At 38.5% G+C, this 18,224-nt stretch overlaps 1 protein-coding gene across 2 annotated transcripts in view; it reads right to left on the minus strand.

The window, feature by feature from the left end:
* Nucleotides 1-986: 986 nt before the first annotated feature.
* LOC121871787 overlaps nucleotides 987-18,224 on the minus strand; it is a 104,807-nt gene continuing 87,569 nt past the window's right edge. For both annotated transcript variants that reach the window (XM_042374269.1, XM_042374268.1), the window contains 5 exons: nucleotides 12,423-12,584; nucleotides 7,971-8,126; nucleotides 7,565-7,769; nucleotides 7,272-7,405; nucleotides 987-2,289 (listed from right to left, as the gene is read on the minus strand). In XM_042374269.1, the coding sequence (XP_042230203.1) occupies nucleotides 2,053-2,289; nucleotides 7,272-7,405; nucleotides 7,565-7,769; nucleotides 7,971-8,126; nucleotides 12,423-12,584 (894 nt within the window). In that variant the 3' untranslated portion in view covers nucleotides 987-2,052. The remainder of the gene's footprint in view (nucleotides 2,290-7,271; nucleotides 7,406-7,564; nucleotides 7,770-7,970; nucleotides 8,127-12,422; nucleotides 12,585-18,224) is intronic.

The raw sequence follows: 18,224 nt of genomic DNA on the forward strand, positions 1-18,224 counted from the left end.
TTTATCATAGAAAACAAATTTTTTTCACAAGAAAATGATATTTATAAAATAAAACAGAAATTTGTATCATAAAAAAATTTAATTTTGTCAAAGAAAACAAATTATCAAAGGAAATGAGAATTTCATCTTCAAAAATGGAAATTTTATCTTCTAAAACAGAATTTTTTATATAAAAAAAGGATATTTTTGTATCAGAAAATGGGATTAAAAAAAATAATTAATTAGCTTTTTTTGGGTGTGTCTTATGTTGCCTGTGGTTGTGCAACTTGGCCATAGGCGGGTCAAGGTTCAAATATTACAATGAAAATTATGACAGGATGAGGGAGGAGATGAGTGTTATTCACTGGCGTGCCTTGCTCGTAAACAAGAATGCGGACACTGTACTACCCTCAATGTTTTGGATTTGTCAAGGGACTTTTGTTTATGACACCAAAATAAAATAAGGAATGTTTATTATACTCTTGTTACAGAAAGCTTTACAGTCTAAGTACTGCACAAGTGTAAGAAAATAAAAAAATATCAGTTAGTAAAATGTAGTAACAATATAACAAGTGAACATGTACATAAATCACATACTTGAGCAGTGCATGAGAAAAGCTGGCAATCTAAAGAACTAATATATATATATATATATATATATATATATATATATATATATATATATATATATATATATATATATATATATATATATATATATATATATATATATATATATATATATATATATATATATATATATACATATATATATATACATATACATATATTATTATATACATACATATATATATATATATATATATATATATATATATATATATATATATATATATATATATATATATATATATATACATATATACATATATATATATATATATATATATATATATATATATATATATATATATATATATATATATATATATATATATATATATATATATATATATATATATATATATATATATATATATATATCACGTTTTTTGTTACAATCTTTACATCGTAAAGGTAATTTTGGTCATGCACATAGTCAACTTAATAAATATTCTTCATGTATATACACTTATTCCATTCCACTGTGTAAACATACTCTGCATGGTTATTTTCATATAATGTTCATAAATTTTTTAAATAACTTTGCACTTCTGTTATTACATTGTTACATTAGCCTCAGTCATCATAACCTAAACTTCAGTAAAATTAGAATATGACAGCATACAAATTCAAGTACAATTGAGAATAATGACTCCTTGACAAGTAATATCCTGATGCTCATCACATACATTTAATAATTGTAATAAGAATCTTTACATACAGGTAAAAACTTATAATTTAGAGGTTATATGGCATCAGTCCTTATTTTGATACATTCCATCATTCAATGCACTGACACATATTTTCTCACACAACACATTTATACATCAGTTTATCATATATCAAAATTAACTCTTTGCACTTTTGATCAATAGATCAGGCAAACATCTTTTTTTTTCATTAGATATGAACATGTTACATATGCACCTCCTGGCATCACAGTGATGCATAAAATCCCATGCTAACAATGTAGAATACTGAAGTCATGTTTTCCTCTGTGCAAATAAGGGAGGCAAGAGCAAGAATTGTTGACAAAATATAAACAGTGAACAATAATATATGATAAAACTTCTCAAGTAGTGCCAACAGGTGCTCTTTCCAAACACTGTTGGACACTCCAGTTTCTTAAGTGTCACTTGCTGTTAACATTCGGAAAATCTTTTGTAAATATCACATATCAATTCTTGAAGACGTGGCACTATAGGTTCACATAATATCTTGCAAAAAGTATCACAACCTCTTGTCAAATTAATTGAAATTACCTCCTTGTTTTGATTATTATAACTATTCATCCTTACAAAGTTTGTGAAGTTGTAATTTTATGATGTTAGTCAACGAACTCAATACAGTATTATTGTAATACACAGTCTGAGTCTCCAGTTTGGGGCTAAGTATTAAAACTTAAAAAATTCATTTTAATTGGCAATAATTATATATTTTTACTGAAGCTCATCTAGAGAGAGTCACATCTTTAGGGTTGTCTCCTTGAGTGTGTCCAGTTACACGCTGTTCGATGGTGATGTACTGGCGGATGAGACGGGAAATTTCATGAGCTTGGTCTGTCTGTATGCGGGTGATGCGCTGTTGCATCAGGTTGCCACATTTCATGTCTAGGTAGAGTTCATCCTCACTCTTGACTTTCCTTGTACTCATCACCTCAGCCAGGCTGTACCTGGTCAAGGTCTCCTGTAAGAATACAACTATGTTAAGAGAAGATTCAGCATTTATTTGATAACTACAAGACTCACCTGACATATTAGACTAAATCACATCATGTGAGGTCTTAACTACAAATATAAAAGACCAAGAGCTTACAAGGGATGTGATATGTCCAAACTGAATGTCTACTGGGAAAAGACAAATAAAGGCTACATGTCCACAGAGTTATCAAAGAAGTGGTTTGATGATTGTTTTGTTAAGGATGCCAAAGAATACTGCCGGAAGAAGAATGTAGCCTTCAAAGTGGTGCTCTTTCTAGACAATGCCCCCAGTCATGCACGATTTCTAGTAGGACGTCACCCTAGCGTTGAGGTTGTGTTTCTACCACCATATACAACCTCCAAAATACAGCCACTAGACCATGAAGTCATAGCGAATGTAAAGTTGCTGTACTACAAATATGTCCATGACAAGATGAGGAAGGAAACTGATAAGCAAGAAGAAGTGAAGGAAATTGCTGAAACTGTGAGCAGTAGCAAGGAGGAGGAGGAGGGTGCTCCCCTCGCCGCCTCCGCTGCTCCACCTGGCTCACTCACACCCTCCGCATCCGCTGCTCTGCCTGGCTCACTCACACCCTCCGCCTCTGCTGCTCCGCCTGGCTCACCCACAGCCTCCGCCTCCACTCCTCCACCCGACTCACTTGCAACCCCCGCCACCCCTGCTCCACCTGGCGTACCTTCAACCTCCACAATGACTGTTACTGCCTTCTGGAAAAATTATAACATTCGCCAGGCAGTCAATATCTTTGTAAAAACCTGAGGGAAATACTACAAAAGCAACCGTTAGGCATGCCTGGTCGGCACTCCTGCCATAACTCAAGTCTGACGAGACGAAGAGACAGCAGCCAACAGAGTTAATGAACCAAGTGTTGGAAACTGTCCGCAGTCCTCCAGCCCCAGGATTTCAAGAAGTGACTCGGGAAGATTTAGAAGAACCGATGCAAGATGGGAACACATTTGACGTCGAGGATCTCCTGGAGGATGAAGGTGGTGGTGAGAGTGGTGATGCAGTGAGTGATGCAGAGGAGACTGAGCAGAGGAAAGTGACAACACAGAAGCTGTCACTCTTATTGGGTGTCTGTACCAGCCTTCAAGAGATGATCCAAGACATTGAGAGTGAATCAGGTGAAAGGGAGCAAGTGATTGGAGTTTTAGAATCTACTTCAAGAAAATACCAGAAGCAGTACAACGAGCGAGTGAATGCCCGGCAGCAGTCACTCATCACTCGCTTTCTTTCACAATGCCGGCCAGCCAAAGAAGACCAACAGAGAGAGGTTGAAGTTGATGAAAACATTGATGACATTGGGGAAATGCCTGAAGATTTTGACTTTGCGGGGTTTCATGAAGTGTTAGCGGAAGTGGGCGAACCGGGTGCAAGAGGCCAGCGTGGGGACGGGGACGGAGATGGGGCTGGGGATGTGGGCGGAGGTTTGACGCAGTAGCCTCCATGCCCCAGCCTCGTAACAATCATCACACCAAGCACCTCAAAAACTCCCCCAAGCTAAGTGTTATATTACTCAAATTCTTTATTCTGATGATAGAATAACAAATCTTTTTATTTCTAACAAAAAGTGTTAGGCAGGGCTTCAAAGGGGAAAAAATGGGTGAAATTCTTGGGGCGGCAGCACCAAAAAACCCTTTTTACATGTACAGTGGTCCTTCGGTTAATGAACTCAATCCGTTCCAGCAGGTTGTTCGTTAACCGAAACCATTGTTTCAATGGGTTTTTGGGTAATTGGTTCCAGCTCACCGAAAATTTCCTAAATTCAACAAAACTGGTAGGAAAGTTCACTTACTTTGAGGTGTGTATGTAGAAGGCTCCTGGATGATGATGATGATGGGAATTAGAATGGGAGTGGAGGAGAAGGAAGAAGAGAAGGCATTGGGGTGGAAGAGAAGTCACCCCATGGCACCATTTCACCCATAAAATTTTAGTTCTCTTGGTGTATTTCAAGATTATTTTCTCTAAATCAACACTGCACTGCATTATATATTGTCAATATGTAAAATATATTTCAAAATGACCAATAATTTGCTTGGAAACACAGAAAAAAAGTGTTTAGTTGAAGAGAGTCTCAAGCAAGATGTTACCTCCAGTGAAAACAGAGAGACTAACGCCTGTTTGCTAGTCACTTTACCTTCAATTATGTTCAATAATTGTTAAAATGACTAAAAAATTGAATATTAAACTTTTAAAATTATTGAATAGTATAAACTTCTTGATATTTACTAAAATAGTAAGGAATTTAAGCCCTAGAACCGATTAATGTATTGGCGGACTGATACTAAAGCTGGTTGCCCGGCCAGTGCAAGCGAAAACATGTTGAGGTCGATTCGTAAGAAATTCGTTAACCGAATTTTTGTTCGTTAACCGAATAGAAGATTCTTATGGAAGGCAGTTCGTTAACCGAAATTTCATTAACCGAGGCGTTCGTTAACCGAGGGATCACTGTATGCCAAGTAGTGACGTGTCCTCCTAATATTACTTATTAAGTAATTATTAGATGTTTTAATTGCCTGTATGTTGGCCTGGCGAATTGGCTAGGAATAAACATACCTAGGTAGCATTTGCTGACGTCGCATTCGAGCTATATCACAAAAATTGGTTTTTAGAAAAAACCGGCTTTACATGTATTTTAATGTCACACAAATAACGTTTTCGCTAATAACAGCGTTTTTCAGGCACCTATTAAACGTTATTGGCGAGAGCCTACTGTACTTAGCAATTACAAGTACAGTACAGAGTATTCTCTATACTATAAAACAATTGATTTAACTAATATTGTTGATATACTGCGAAAAATGCGATTATTTACTTACTCAGTAGGTAAAAAATAAAAGATAAACTGCTGCAGCTACACAACCCTTGCTGCTGTGCAGTTGGTTTACTAATGGCAGCGGTGCGGCAGCGCCATCTATTAAGGAATTGCGAAAGGTTGTCTGCTGGTCTCTAAGCGCAGGAATTTTTGTTTTTTCACACTTGAGTGTCTAGAACTTTGTTCATTCACTACCAGGCCTTCACTGGTGTCACAAGCCATTTTCATTCCTGCAAATTATCTTAATTGTTTGTGGCGCTAGCAGCGCCATTAGTTCCTTCCTGCCCACGCACTGAGACAGCCAGAACTTTATCTCTTGGTGATTTCGTGTTCAGACGCTCATTTCGTGCATTTGATATGGCAAGTGTTGAACCAGTAGGTGGTGTGGGACAACCTGCTGTGAACGGGAACCCTCCTAAGCACCCAGAACTGCCAAAGGCAAAAAAGGGAGTACAGCGTTGGCAAGAAACGTGCAAAATATAGTTTGGTTGACAAAGCAATTTTTTTTTTTTTTTTAATAAACTTTTTCTGTGTTGTTTTTAGTTTTTATTTAACTTTATCTGTGTTATTTTCGTTGGTTTATTAGGATGTTGCTTTATTACAGGTAGTAATTTGCCAAAAAAGTAGGGAAAATAAGGCAAAATTTAGCCACACATCAAAAGTACCAGACTCAAATTAATTTTCTCCATAGGAAGTTGTACAGCTAGACCCCGACTTACGACGGGGTTAGGGACCCAAATCCAGGTCGTAAGTCCGAATGGTCATAAGTTTGACAGAAACAAAAAAAAAAAAAAAAAAAAAAAAATCTACAATGAAATACAGTACAGTAAAAGTAATAGATAATGATGAATGGATACAGTACAGTGAAAGTAATAAATAATGAGGAATGGATACAGTGTGACAGCACTTACCTTTAATGTAGTCAGCTGAATGCACATGGGGCCCCCATAATTTTCTAATTATGCATGGAGACTACATTAACTGGAAACGTTTCGGTACAGAAAATGCGTGTGTCATTTGAAGAAGAAGAAGAAGAAGAAGAAGAAAAAAGAAAAAAAAATGGTCACAACTGCGGCGGTCGTAAGTCCCGACGGTCATAAGTCGAAGCAGTCGTAAGTCAGGGTCTAGCTGTATTTAAATTTTGACGATTTGAATTTGTGAGGTTTTTACAGTCTAAATAGGTGTCCAAATATGAGAGCCTACACAGTATTAAATAATAGAACAAAATACGATATATAATTTGACTTCAAATAAAACAACAAGGTAAATCAATGTTGATAGTGCGGTGGTATCAGAGCAGACCGAGGGAGGCATGATTTAACAGCAGGTGACCTAAGTTCTCAGCAATGTTGAATAACTCAAGGATGCTTTTATGACTGCTGTGCCCAGCCTGCAACAGAGTGACAAACTCAGTGCACAGTTAAACAGTTTGGTAAAACCCTACAGGCAACATTATCAGGAGCTTAAACGTCACCGGCAAGCTTTAATCACCACCTATTTTATGCTTCAACAAATCAAGGAGAATCCAGTGATGATGAACCTGCCTCTCTGGAGATCGGTGATGAAGCTTAAATCACTTTACAAGTGTCTGCAGTTGATTTTGAAGGCTTTAATTCTGACTAGCCTTCACCCTCTGCCTCGGACCCCCTTCTCCCAGAGCTTCCACACCTCCACTATTCGGTGGAGACGGTGGAGTATAGCATATTAACTTCTTGGGCTTTCTTAAAATATTTATTTAATAATATAGATGCAGTTTATGTGACATTATGTGTAATTTTTGGAAGGTTAAGTTGGTTATCTAAAGTCTTTCTTGAGGAAAGGGCATTGCTTGCACAGATTTGTGCTACCAGTACGATATACCCACAAAATGAGACCCTACAGTACACCCAAATTACCAGTAGTTCATCCATGACATTTAGTTTGAAATGGTGCAGATATGGCCGAGATATAATATAGTACTGTACATGTATTACATTTTTGGCGAGTGTGGAAAGACACACAATGTCATTCCAATGCATCACAAACACCTTTTGGGGCACAGCATGGTAATTTATATCTAGGGATGGTCTGAATCATTAACATGAGAGCTCTCTCTTACCATTTACAAAAAAGTTTAAGATAAAAAATCACTTACATGAGTAAGGAGATCAAGGAAATGAACTCCATTTTTGTTCAGAGCAAGAATATGGTCCGTTCTCTCCTTCGGCTCCATTACTCTCTTAATGGCAAAGAAGGAAGACCCAAATAGTGGCCAAGTTTGGAGGATTTCTAGTGGGGAAAATGAAAAAGCAAATATTAACTTCGTCATCAATCATTCTTCAATAACTTTTGTGTATGATAATCAACTTCATATAAAAAAAGGAACATCATGCTTTAATATATAAAGAGACTTTACATATGTTACATAAATATGTTCCATCAACGTACCTAGAACTTGTGCCTTGGCTTGTAAGCTAGTGAGGGCAGAGACTTCTGGCCAAGCGGACTTAACCATGTTGACCCACTGTGGAGGCTTTACATCCCGCACAGTTAGCGCCGGTTTTGGCAACAAATATTTTACCTCTTTCATAGTGGGCACATCCTCAAGGTCTGCAGCACGGTGAAGAAGAGCAGCAACTTTGGCAATATCATACTGCAAAAATATTATGACTGTTAGAAGTACAGGTACAATACATGAAAATTTATAAGGGAAGAAACACAATTCCCAGATATATTTTTCTACAACACAGTACTGTATCCTACAAATATAATAGAGTAAGATATAACAATTACTTCAATAAATTAGGAGAAACTCTGAACCAAAGTAAAGTGAAAATCTATTAACACAACTCACAATAACTTCTTGCTGGAGTTGTTCTCCTGGTGTCACCAAGAGAAGCCCCTCAAGGTAGTCGGGAGCAATCTGATTGAACACCACCTCATAATATAAGGGGTTATCAGAACGCAGAGGGTAGTACCAAACACTTCGACAGAATATTAAATAGAATACCTGAAAACAATGACCTTCATAAGTATTTTAATTTTAAGTAGGATGTAGGAGATAAAGTATTTTTTAGGGTGATAGTAACAGTTAAAAGGCTAAGGCACATGGAGAAAAATTAATGGTATGAGCAAATAGCAAGGTTGAGATTTTATTTTTGTTTCAGTAGAGAAGAGGTGTTAGTTACTGTACTAGACTAATGATATAGCTACATGTATAAACTTGCTTTTGAGTTGGGTCCTAGTGCATCATGTTGTAGAAAAGAATATTACTCTACTTTCTTTATGTTTACACCACATTCTATGTATATTTCTGTAAATTTCTCGATATTTACTTAATTTTTCAACTCTGGTAGACGACTGATCACAGAGCTTACCTTCATTTTTTTTTTCATTCCATTCCACTGAAGGTGGAGAACATTCCACAGAATTAATGGTGGTAACAAGAGATATGAATACAATACAATAATGGAATAATGGCTAAAGCAAAACCAATTACAAGGAGTAAATGTTGTACGGAGAGCAGTTATGCAACTTAATTACTTTTACTTTTATCCTCTTTATTACTGATCGACTCGTTAGCCGCTGTAGACACCTACAGTACAGGGCATGCACTGTACGGTATATGAACCTGCTCCAGTGTTAGTCAAATCCAGGCTTGAAAGATCTCACATTTGGTGCAATCGCAACACTCTCGCAAGTTGTTCCAAGAGTTCACAATTCTCACTCAGAAAGTTTGCCCTCACATTTTTCTGGATTTGTAGCTTCTTCAACCTTGAGCTGTGTTCACTTGTGGGGCAGGCACATGCAAGCTCCAGGTATGGACACTCAGCCGAGTAGTGCCCTCTTATATGTTTATAAACTTCAATTAGGTACATCCCTTGCCTGTCTGTAGTATAAGCTAGGCAGTTGCAACTGTTCTAATCTCTCTGGATAACTGAAGTGCTGTAGTGCAGGCACCAGGTGGTTTGACAGCACTGAACTCCACAGAAGGAAGCACTTCACTCTTGAAGAACGTTATGAGAGACGGACTGTTTAGATATCTGAACGACCTTCTTATATAACCAATTAGTTTAGTCGCTTGACTCGCCTTCTTACAATGACCCAAGAACTTTAGTTCATTTGTCAACATACACACCCAGGTCCTTTTCCAATTCAGTCTCTGTTAATGCAGTTTCTTCGTCCCATTGGGACATGTGATGCACCTCCTTACTGTTGGTATGACCTAGGTGCATCCTCTTACACTTTGCGACATTGAATCTTAGCAGCCATTTTTTCGACCATTCTTGAAGCTGACAGAGATCTTTCTGTAGCTCCTCACAGTCTGTTTGGTTCTTAATTTCCCTGAATAATTTGGGATCATCTGCAAACATTTGTATGAAGGAATGCATAGCTTCTGGCAGGTCATTTATGTAACAAACAAACAACGGGCCCAGTACACTGCCTTGTGATACCCCGCTTGTCACGGGTACAGAAGACGATTTCGTACCATGCTAGGACATTTCCTCAAATCCCAGACCCTTCCAGTTTAATTCTCAGCCTTTCGTGGAGTACACCTTGGCCAAATCTAGGTATATACTGTCGATATTACTGCCCTGTTCCAGAATTTGAGTCCAAACATCCAGTACCTTGAGTAATTGTGTTAAGTAGGAGTGTCCCGGCACAAAACCATGTTGGCAATCCTTTACAAGGTTGTTTCGCAGTAGATGGTCCATCATGGCATCTCTTATAATACTCTCTGACACCTTACACACTATGCTGGTCATACTCACTGGTCTATATTTATTCATGGAATGACGATTGCCCTTCTTGAAGATAGGACTCACTGTAGCCATTTTCTAGTCACTGGACACCACGTCAGTGCCGGGGACTCTTATGAACCTCTAGCTTAGACAATATATTTCTTGTACCCACTTCCGAGAACACAAGTTGGGTCAGCGCTGTGCCAAACCGTCTTTCCTCAAATGTAGGAAGATTGTTCACATCCTCTTTTGTGAACATTGAGGAAGAATTTGTTCAGTGCCTCTGCCTTGTCCTGGTCAGAATCTGTGTAACTACCATCTTCAAGCCTCAGATCCAATATGCCTACTCGCATTTTTAATTTTGATTTTGCAAGGCGGTAAGAAGCCTTTGGGTTTGACTTGACCTTGCTTGCTATCCACCCCTGGAATTCCTTTTCAGCCCTTCTACATTTCGACTTTGCTTGTCTCCAGGATCTGGCATACAACCTCCTATCCTGCTCATCATTGTCCTAACCCACGTCATGAATTGCAGAGTCTCCTTGTATTCCTGGAGGCACTGGCTTACTAAGTTTGGTCTTTGAGTATATATTTATCAATCAACTGGTTCACGTTATTGGCTTTGACATTCAGCGTAGTGTCTGCGTTCTTATATCTTATATCATCCCGTCATAATTGCCCTTGTAATATTTTAACCTTGGCCTGCTTTTATCCTGAACCAAGTAACAGTTAAATCTGAAGGACAGCATTACATGGTGACTGGTGCCAATGGTGGCTAGGTGTTCCAGATTGGCCACCATACCCTCCTCATTAGATATTTCAAGGTCCAGCGGTTTGGGCGTTTGCTTCCCTCTGCAGTCGGATCTTTAACATGTTGAAATGAGTAGCAAGATAATGTAGACAGTTGACAACAGGAGAAAGGTAAAAGAACAGTATGTATAAAGCAACAAGGCACATCTCTTGTGTGCAACAGGTCAAAGCATTTAATGAAAGTAATACCTTTCCCACTGTGTATGGGCAAAGGGTATGATAAAGGTGGATGTATGAATTAATGACGATTTAATTATTTTTGTACATATTCCTGGTGATATACATGTATGGTCTCCGTTAGCCAAAACAATTGGTGCAGAGCACTTCCTGGAAAGAGAGATTTCCGGGTAACGAGATGACTCTCAAAGCAGGGGAAAAAAATTCCCTCATCCCCGGAATTTCCAGGTAACGGAAAAATGATCTTGAAAGTTTCAGAAATTGCATATTGCATCATCTCTCAAACCTGGAAAAAACTCCCCCATCCCCAGAGTTTTCTTGAAATTTTCCAGAAAATGTGCCCCTCAGAAAATCGTTCTCAAAGCCGGAATTTTCTGAGAAAATTTCAATTCCGGCTATCGGAGAGTTCCGATTAAAAGCGATTCCGGCTAACGGAGACATTACTTTACAAACTAATTTTTGATGAAGGAACAAGAACAAATATAAGAAGTGTAAACTGATAATTTGTTTATATTTCAGCTATATGACAAATAAAAATGAAAATTAAAAGTACAGTACACCCTTGCCATTCACGAGTTTGCGTTTCACGGTAAGCCATGGTGGCTAGCTTGCAAGCTTTTTCCCGCAGCACAACAAGTCACCCCATGCAGCATCTCATGTTGTACTCTCAAAACATTAGTGTTTCTGTGTGAAATGGACCTTGAAAGACTGCCTAGTATCAGTGCTAGTGATGCTAGTGGAGTGAAATGTAAAAGGCAGAAGTCAGTGATGACCCTGACAAAGAAAGTTTTATTATTAGATAAGTTAAGAGAGGGAATGAGTGCTGCCACAGCTGGTCAGTTGTTTGGTATAGGTATACAGTAATGCACTAAGGTAGTATAAGTAGCTATTCGGGGTTTTGCCAATTAGCGCCACTTCTTGGAACCTATTCTTCGTAAATGGCAAGGGTCTACTGTAATGGCTCTTTATGCATACAATGAGGAAAGATGAATGCAACTGGAAACTTACTTAAATTATTTCAAACTATGATACAATTCAAACTGTTAAATAACAGGGTTGCGTATTGTCAATATATTCCTGGAACAAAGGGGAAAACAAGGAATTGTGAGATGGAAGTAAATCATAGTAACATACTGAAAGCCATCACAGGTGGAGATAAATCCAATAATACATACCCGGTAACTTGAAAAGATAAATTATCTTAGTTACATAAGCATACGTATACTGTAGTGCCAAAGTTCATTTTGTTGCAGTCAACATTAATTAAAAAAAATTATTTCTTTTTCATTTTCAGTTACAGTGCACAAGTCTATATATTTTTGTTTTATGATTTTCTTAAGAGCATTTAGTTTAGGAACTTTTATCCACCCCAGGTGGGTAAATTTTTCTGGAAAAGTAAATATTAGATAAGTTACAAATATTTCAACAGCAAGTATGGTAAATGCTTGCATTCAATATGTAACACACCTGTAACACAACTTCATATCATAATCTTTTATAAATAACCTCTTGATATCATGTACCGGTAATGAAAGATGACTGTTCAATGATCTCAATACTTCACGTTACTGTTCAATTACCTGCTGGTTTTTCAGTAGTTCTGTGGTAACATCAAGAATGTATTCCTCCCTTGCCAGAGGCATGGTGAAGGTGTCACCCTCCACGATACAGTACAAACTGTATTCCTCCTGTTCATGTGGGGACCTCACACCAATCAGGTTACACATCTCCTCAATGATGTCCTGTTAAAAAAAGGTAGAAAGGATTAAATCTATAGCTGGAAATACATCTTTTTTTTTTCCTGGAAACAAACCTAGATATTTAAATTTGAATTTTTACATAAAATTTGCCTCATATTACTAAGTACTGTGTTGTATTGATAATCCATTAATGCAAAGTTTTGGTGGGCAGCACAAAAAACTCCTACATGGCTTCAAGCAGAGGAGGGAGGAGTCGATGAGAAACAGGGACAGGTGTGCATGAATTATATACAGAGGGAGGATAGTAGAAGCAAGGGAGACAGCACAGAGCCAGGGTACAGAGGATACCCCCTACCCGCTCTACCTCCCACCCTGGAGGAGGCGAGTGCCACGTAAACAATGACATCTCTGACCACACCCCACAAAATACAAAGTATTTAGCAAATGAAGCAGCTGCTGAGAATGAAGGGAGGCTGGTGTCACTACCAAAATTAGGGACGTTACCAAGAACAAATTCAGGTTTGAAAGTCATGTACACTAATACTGACATGTTCCTTGATAAGAGAGAAGAGTTTGAAACACTACTGAAAGCACACCAACCCAATATAGTAAGTGTTGTAGAACTGTTGTGCAAGAGCAGGATAATCGACCCAAAGGAATGCGAGTTCAGTATAGACGGATATGACTCATTTATGAACCTTTCTCAAGCAACTTGCAAGAGGAATGTGGTTATCTATGCTAGTCAAGACCTTAGAGCCAGCCAGGTGAGGGTACAGTGAGAGGATGTTTTGAAGAATCAAAGTGGCATAAAATTAAATTAAAGGGGAGAGACTTCCTTATTGTCGGGTGTATCTACAGATCCCCAAACTGTAGCTTATTAAACCCAAGGACCTTAAGAGCCTCAATAAACAATGCAACGGTGCTCAATCCTAGCAACCTCCTTGTCATGGGGGACTTTAACTATGGCAACATCGACTGGAGAAATGAGACCACGCAAAATGACTTAAATAATCCCGTTACTCTTTTCGAAAAACTCGAGATAATTTTCTGTTCCAACATGTTAAAGACCCGACTCATTACAGAGGGCAGCAAACACCCAACCCACTGAATCTCATCATAACAAACAAGGAGGGTATGGTGGCCAAGCTGGAACACCTAGCTCCCATTGGCACCAGTCACACACATAAAGCTGTCCTTCCTATTTAACAATTACTTGGTTCACGACAAAACCAGGCCAAGGTTCAAATATTACAATGGAAATTACCACAAGATGAGGGAGGAGATGAGGGGTATCCATTGGCCTGACTCACTAAGGTATAAGAATGCAGAAAATGCACTGAATATCATAGCCAATAAAGTGTACCATTTGATTGATAAATATATACCCAGGACCAAACCCAGTGCCTCCAGGAATACAAGGAAACCCCTACACATGAACCATGCAGCGGTAGACAAAATTAAGAAAACTCACATTCAAAACGTGGGTTAGGACAAACGATGAGTATGATAGGAGGATGTATGCCAGATCCAGGAACCAAGCAAAGTCTGAGTGTAGAAGGACTGAAAAGGAGTTCAAGATGCAGATTGCAAGCAAGATCAAGTCAAACCCAAAAGCTTTTTACTGCTATGCAAAGTCAAAATTAAAAATGTGAGTAGGAGTATCAGACCTGAGGCTTGAAGATGGTAGTTACGCAGATTCTGACCAGGACAGGGAGGAGGCGTTGAAAAGTTACTTTTACTCGGTGTTCACAAAACAGGATGGGAACAATCTTCCTGCGTTTGGAGACAGACAGTTCAACATTCGGGCGACCTGTGGTGTAATGGTAGCATCCTCGCTTCACAAGCGAGCGGACCCGAGTTCGATCCTCGGGCAGGGAGAAACTATGGGCAAGTTTCTTTACACCATTTGCCTCTCTCTCTACCCAGCAATAATTGGGAGCCTGGATGTTAATCAATTTGTGGATCGTGTTCTGGGGTAATGGTTAGTCAGTGCAGTGCAGTTGGCAAGGTCTTCTCGGACTATTCCTTGACACTGGGTCATGCAGCTCGTTAACTTAGGGTGTGGTTGTTGTGTTGGCGACAGCTTTTATAACCTTAAAACAAATTCACGCCTAGGTGGCCCTTGGGCTGGCAATCCTCGATTTCAAGGGGCTTCCATTATATTTATTATATATAAATTGTAATAAAAGTTTAAAGTCTTGCTATAATAGTCAAGATAAGTTTATTTCTCTAGAAACAAGGCCGCCATTTGCAATGATGTCACTAGTTTCAAACTCATCACTGCGGTCGAAGGTAGTAGAACAGATGGCCTCTTCAGACCCCAAACGCCACGTTCAAGTAAGTTTTAAGGGCTTTTTCTTTTTTTATGGTCTAAGTCATGGACATTTTGCAAGTGAAGAAATGTGCCATGAAGAGCAGCTTCAAACATAGGTTGGATGGATATATGAGCGATAAGGGTTGGGTGTAAATGGAGCTGCCCAGTATGAGACAATAGGCCCGCTGCAGTTTCCTCCATTCTTATGTTCTTTTGGACATAAAACACTCCTATGTTCAGCTCAGCTCAGTCTACCAGGTAGACTTTCTCTTTTTTTCTTTCTTTTTTTCAGTGCATTTACAGAGAATATCAGGACTAGATGGAGATACGAGCAAGTTTAGAAGTAATCACATTGTGTGGACTTTGTTCTGAGAATGCCTGATGCTAGGTAAACATGACAACATAGTGTTGTTATTGTTTTGAGGATTCACGAATGAACCACCAGGATATATCATTTATATTAATTAATGGGTAAAATTTACTTTAACTAACATGAATATTTGGAAGCTTAGGTTCGAGTTAGGCTATATTGGGTAAATTTTAAGTTTTGGTACTTACACATGCAGTCTATGTTTTTTTCCGATGGTTTGCGATGTGTTATGAACGATTTAGACCTTCATTTCTCTCGGAAATTACTAGTTTTGAGCTACTACCCCCCCCCCCTTACTGATGTATGTTAAGCTAACCATATAACTCATCATACCCTAACCTAACCTAACATATGATCTTTATTTTCTTATGCGATCGAAAAATGTTTTGCGACAGAAATCCTGTAGGGATAATGTGTCTTATTGTTTAAAGTACTTAATCCCGTAGTTAGAATCTTATGGTTCCCAGATGACTAAAACCAAAATACAAAATGCCAATAATGTTTGGGAAGTTTATGCTAATATCCATTGAATTAGTTTACGTGCTTTGTAATACTGTATTTATATATTCAAAATAGTATTAATGTTTCACAGTAAAGCACAATTAATTATCTAATAATATTTATTTACAGAGCCAATCAGCCGAGAAGGTTGGACAATTACAGCTCGCCCCCAACCAATGACGTCACAACCCATCACAGAACTTTTCGCAGTCACGTGAATTTTTAGCAACTTTAACCTTTATTTTTAACACTTTTTGGCCCAATTTACTTTAAATATCATTACTGTACCATAGTGAATTTAAGCGTTTTCTTTACCCATTGACCTGCCATCTTACAAAAAAATTCCGACCGTCAACTCGTCCTTTACTCAAGGTAATGGATGTTTGGATCCAAATTCTGGAACAGGGTGGCAATGTTAACAATATATACCTAGATTTGGCCAAGGCTTTCGAAAGCATACCCCATGAAAGGCTGAAAATTAAACTGGAAGGGTACAGGATTCGGGGAAGTGTCCTAAAGTGGATCAGAAGTGCGGTATTTAACCCCTTCGCTGTAATTCTCGCACTCACCATTTTATTTGGGCTTCCGCCAGATGATTTTATTCAGCTTAGGGTAACCTCCCGCAGCCAAAGGTTTAAAACCTACCTTGATCAACCCTTTTGCTGCAATTCCCACACTCACCATTTTATTCAGTTTAGGGTAACCTCCACAGCCAAAGGGTTAAAGAAGAATGAACAAGCAATTCGTGATTCTGTTCAAGCGTGTGCTCCTGCAAGTGCTAAAGTTTGTGACAAGAACATAGTGAAAACGGAGAAAGCACTGAACATTTGGATTGAGGACCAGCACCGCAAAAATTTTCCGATCGACAGCAATGTAATTCCTGAGAAGGCTAAACGTCTTTATACACATTTTTATGAGTCAACAGGTAGCAAAGGGGTCAGTGCAGCGACTGAACCAACGTTTAGTGCCAGTAAAGGTTGGTTCAAGAATTTTAAGTAAAGATTCTCTCTCCATAAAGTGAAGCTGACTGGGGAGGCCGCATCAGCTGACTACACAGCCACAGATGCATTTCCCGCCAAGTTAAAACAAATAATAAAAGAGAAAGGCTATAGAACAGAGCAAGTGTTGAATGCCGATGAATCCGGTCTATATTGAAGGAAAATGCCTGGTAGAACGTACATTAAGAAGCAGGAGAGGCGTGCTCCTGGGTTCAAGGCAGCCAAGGACAGAGTGACTCATCTTCTGTGGCAGTGCAGATGGCCACATGACCAAATCTGGCTTGCTTTATCGCTCAGCAAACTTTTGCGCTTTAAAGGGTAAAAACAAGAACCTTTGTGTGTGTGTGTGTGTGTGTGTGTGTGTGTGTGTGTGTGTGTGTGTTAAAAGTGTTCATCGTGTCTTGAATTGTATGCAATTCCCATCAGTTAATTAATAACTAGACGTTGTTAGAAGTGGTTTTTGCTTTAGCTATTTGTACTATATTACAGTACAGTGGTCCCTCTCGGTTAACGAACACAATTCGTTCCAGAAGGTCGTTCGTTAACCGAAAATTTCATTAACCGAAACCATTGTTTCAATGGGATTTTGGGTAATTGGTTCCAGCTCACCAAAAATTACATACAAAGTAAAAATAAATGCAGTAAAGTACACTTACTTTGAGGTGTGTATGTAGAAGGCTCTTGGTTGATGATGATGAGAATTAGAAGTGGGGGTGGAGGAGAAGGGAGAAGAGAAGGAAGTCAGGGTGGAAGAGAAATCACCCCATGCTTCATGCCGTCATTTCACCCATAAAATTTTAAGTTCACTAGGTGTAATTCAAGATTATTTCTTTAAATCAACACTGCACTGCACTATATATTGTCAATATGTAAAAAAATTTCAGAATGGCCAATAATTGCTCAAGAGAGCCACGAGCAAGATGTTACCTCCACTGACCAGAGATACAAACTGACGCCTTGCTGGGTGAGTCAAGTGGCTGATTGGTGCACCAAAAACTAGTTTTCTGTACTGCAATTATGTTAAATAAGTGTTAAAATGACTAAAAATTTTAATATGAAACTTGGAAAATTATTGAATAGTACAACCTTCTTGATATTTACTCACATGGGAACAAATTTAAGCCCTAGAACCAATTACTCTATTAGCGGACTAATATTCCAGCTGGTGAGCAAGCGAAAACGTTGACATGATTTCGTAAAAATTTTGATAACCGAATTTTTGTTCGTTAACCGAATTGAAGATTCTTATGGGAGGTAATTCGTTAACCGAGGCGTTCGTTAACCGAGGGATCACTGTATATGCTATGTATGTAATTATGACCAAGGGCTTTTGGGACTGGGGGCTGCAGCTCCCCCAAAATTTTGGGTAGCTTAAAAATTCAGACAATAGCATCAATGAATATGTCCTAATATCCAGTAGATATGGCTTCAATATGTCCCTGAAAATGTTCAGATTTAAAATTTTTTTGAGGGGATTGTCTAGTACTTTCCACACTATG

The sequence above is a fragment of the Homarus americanus genome, unplaced genomic scaffold (assembly GCF_018991925.1).
Source record: "Homarus americanus isolate GMGI-L3 unplaced genomic scaffold, GMGI_Hamer_2.0 scaffold39675, whole genome shotgun sequence".
Taxonomy (NCBI): domain Eukaryota; kingdom Metazoa; phylum Arthropoda; class Malacostraca; order Decapoda; family Nephropidae; genus Homarus; species Homarus americanus.